This window comes from Myotis davidii, unplaced genomic scaffold (assembly GCF_000327345.1).
Source record: "Myotis davidii unplaced genomic scaffold, ASM32734v1 scaffold1527, whole genome shotgun sequence".
NCBI classification, from domain to species: Eukaryota; Metazoa; Chordata; class Mammalia; order Chiroptera; family Vespertilionidae; genus Myotis; species Myotis davidii.
In genome coordinates, this window is record NW_006298269.1 from 317,916 (window position 1) to 319,681 (window position 1,766).

Consider the following 1,766-nt stretch of genomic DNA (forward strand, 5'->3'; position numbering starts at 1 on the left):
CGCGCAGCAGCAGTGCGTGAGCCTACGGGGAGGCACTGGCGTCAGGGAGGCAGCGGCGGCTGGACCCTCGTGCCCACACCTCGGGGCGAGGAATCTGAGGTCTGGGTTCGAGTAAAGCCTCCCACAGGGTTGCCACAACGCCGACATGCGATGGCCCAACAAGGGAGTTCAGGCACGGGGGCCTTTGGGGGGGCACCAATGCTAAAATCCTCACCTGCTCAAAGAGGAAAGGCAGCTCGTGACCGTCCGGGGACAGCCCCTCGGGGCGCAGAGGTCCGTGCAGACGGAGACACAGTCTCCAACCCGCGTCCGGCGAGTCTTCCAGCGCCGCGGCTTCCTCGGCCGCCAAACTGCGATGGAGAACCGGGCGCTGAGCGAGGCAGCGGCAGCTCCCATCCCCCGCAAGGGTCGGGGCGGGACAGGGCCGAGCTTGGGGAGGGGCTTTGGGAGCCCGGCCAGAGCCGAGAGGATCTCGGAGTTGAGCTTTGAACCTCCACTGCAAACCGCTGGCGGACAGGGGTCCGTCTTAGCACCAGCGAACTTTACTATGCAGGACAAGGGGCAAGCGCTCATAAACGTCTGCTTAAGGACTGACCTCAGTTTAGAGGAAGATGGGCTAACGGAGGGGTGGGCTGAGGTTGGACATTTACTTCTCAAACCTGGTGAGCACGTCGGCCATGAGAGTCCCCCCAGCCAGGGCTCGCTCCTGGGCCCCTCGCTGCTCGTACAGCGCGAAAGCGTTGCGGCTTCGGGCCAAGCCCAGCCGCCCCACCAGCTCCCGAGCAACCTGGAGGGGAGAGTCAGACCGCTCAGGGGTCTCGTCAGGGCTGCTGGAGGGGCTGATCCAACTGGAGGCGTCTTTCAGGTCTCAGTCCTGCCACACACACCCCTGATCCAAATGATGACTCTCAGACTGGGGCAAACCTGGGGCCCGCGCGCCCAGGAGAGCTGCGCATAGGAAGCTGGGGGGGAAGGGATGAAGTTGCAGGGGGTCTCTCTCTGGTCTTACCTCCGACGCTGTGGTGTGGGAGTCTATGGCCACCGGGCAGGCACCAGCCCCCGGGCAGTGCACGGTGCACAGCAGCTCTTGCCGTCGGCTCAGCGCGGAAATCTCTGCCAGGGAGGGCACCAGCTCTCGGCCGCGAGTCCGGCCCAGCGCTCTGCGGATGAAGCGCGCATATTCCGCCAGCTCCGAGTCCGGGAGCGCCTGCTCCGTCCTGGGTTGGTGAGAACCCTCAGATCAGGGCTTTCCTTCTCCCCTCCCTCTCTCATTCTTAATTTACAGTTTATTTCATCTCGTTGATTCCTTCCCCTCGAACTCTAAGTTCCATGAAGGCAGCGACAGGCTCCTCTGCATCTACCCCTGGCGCTGGGTATGTAGCTGAACAGCTTTCTAAGGCTCCCGGCGGCTCTCTGGGAACTGCCCCTCCCACTTCCCAAAGTCTCCCCGGTCCCTCTTCCGGTTGAAATCCAGCCGCTTTCCGCTGTCGGCTTTCCAACCTAAAAGCCCGGGCGCTGGACTGCATCGGCCCCAAGGAAAAGCACCCTTTTGACTATTTCTCCGCCCAAAGGGGGCGCCTTTTTGCAATTCCTCCGCCTGCAAGTGAGAGGTGACCCTGTAATTCCCAGAAAGCCAGTGTACATATCAGCACTCTGGAGCTTGGGCAAATCCCTTCCCTCCTTCGGGTTTAAGTTCTTCATCTGCCAAACCCTTTCCAAAGGCCTGTCATCCTCCCCCAGCTCTATAGCTACCTGCCTCGGCCTTG

General features: G+C 62.1%; 1 protein-coding gene across 2 annotated transcripts in view; it reads right to left on the reverse strand.

The window, feature by feature from the left end:
• PLEKHH3 (pleckstrin homology, MyTH4 and FERM domain containing H3) overlaps positions 1–1,766 on the reverse strand; it is an 8,266-nt gene that overhangs the window by 1,765 nt on the left and 4,735 nt on the right. Inside the window, exons 8-10 of one of the 2 annotated variants that reach the window (XM_015570556.1) lie at positions 1,010–1,217; positions 660–787; positions 215–350 (exon numbers count right to left, since the gene is read on the reverse strand). In XM_015570556.1, coding sequence (XP_015426042.1) covers positions 215–350; positions 660–787; positions 1,010–1,217 — 472 coding nt within the window. Of the gene's footprint in view, positions 1–214; positions 351–650; positions 788–1,009; positions 1,218–1,766 lie in introns of both variants that reach the window. The other variant, XM_006773880.2, reaches the window with a different exon arrangement.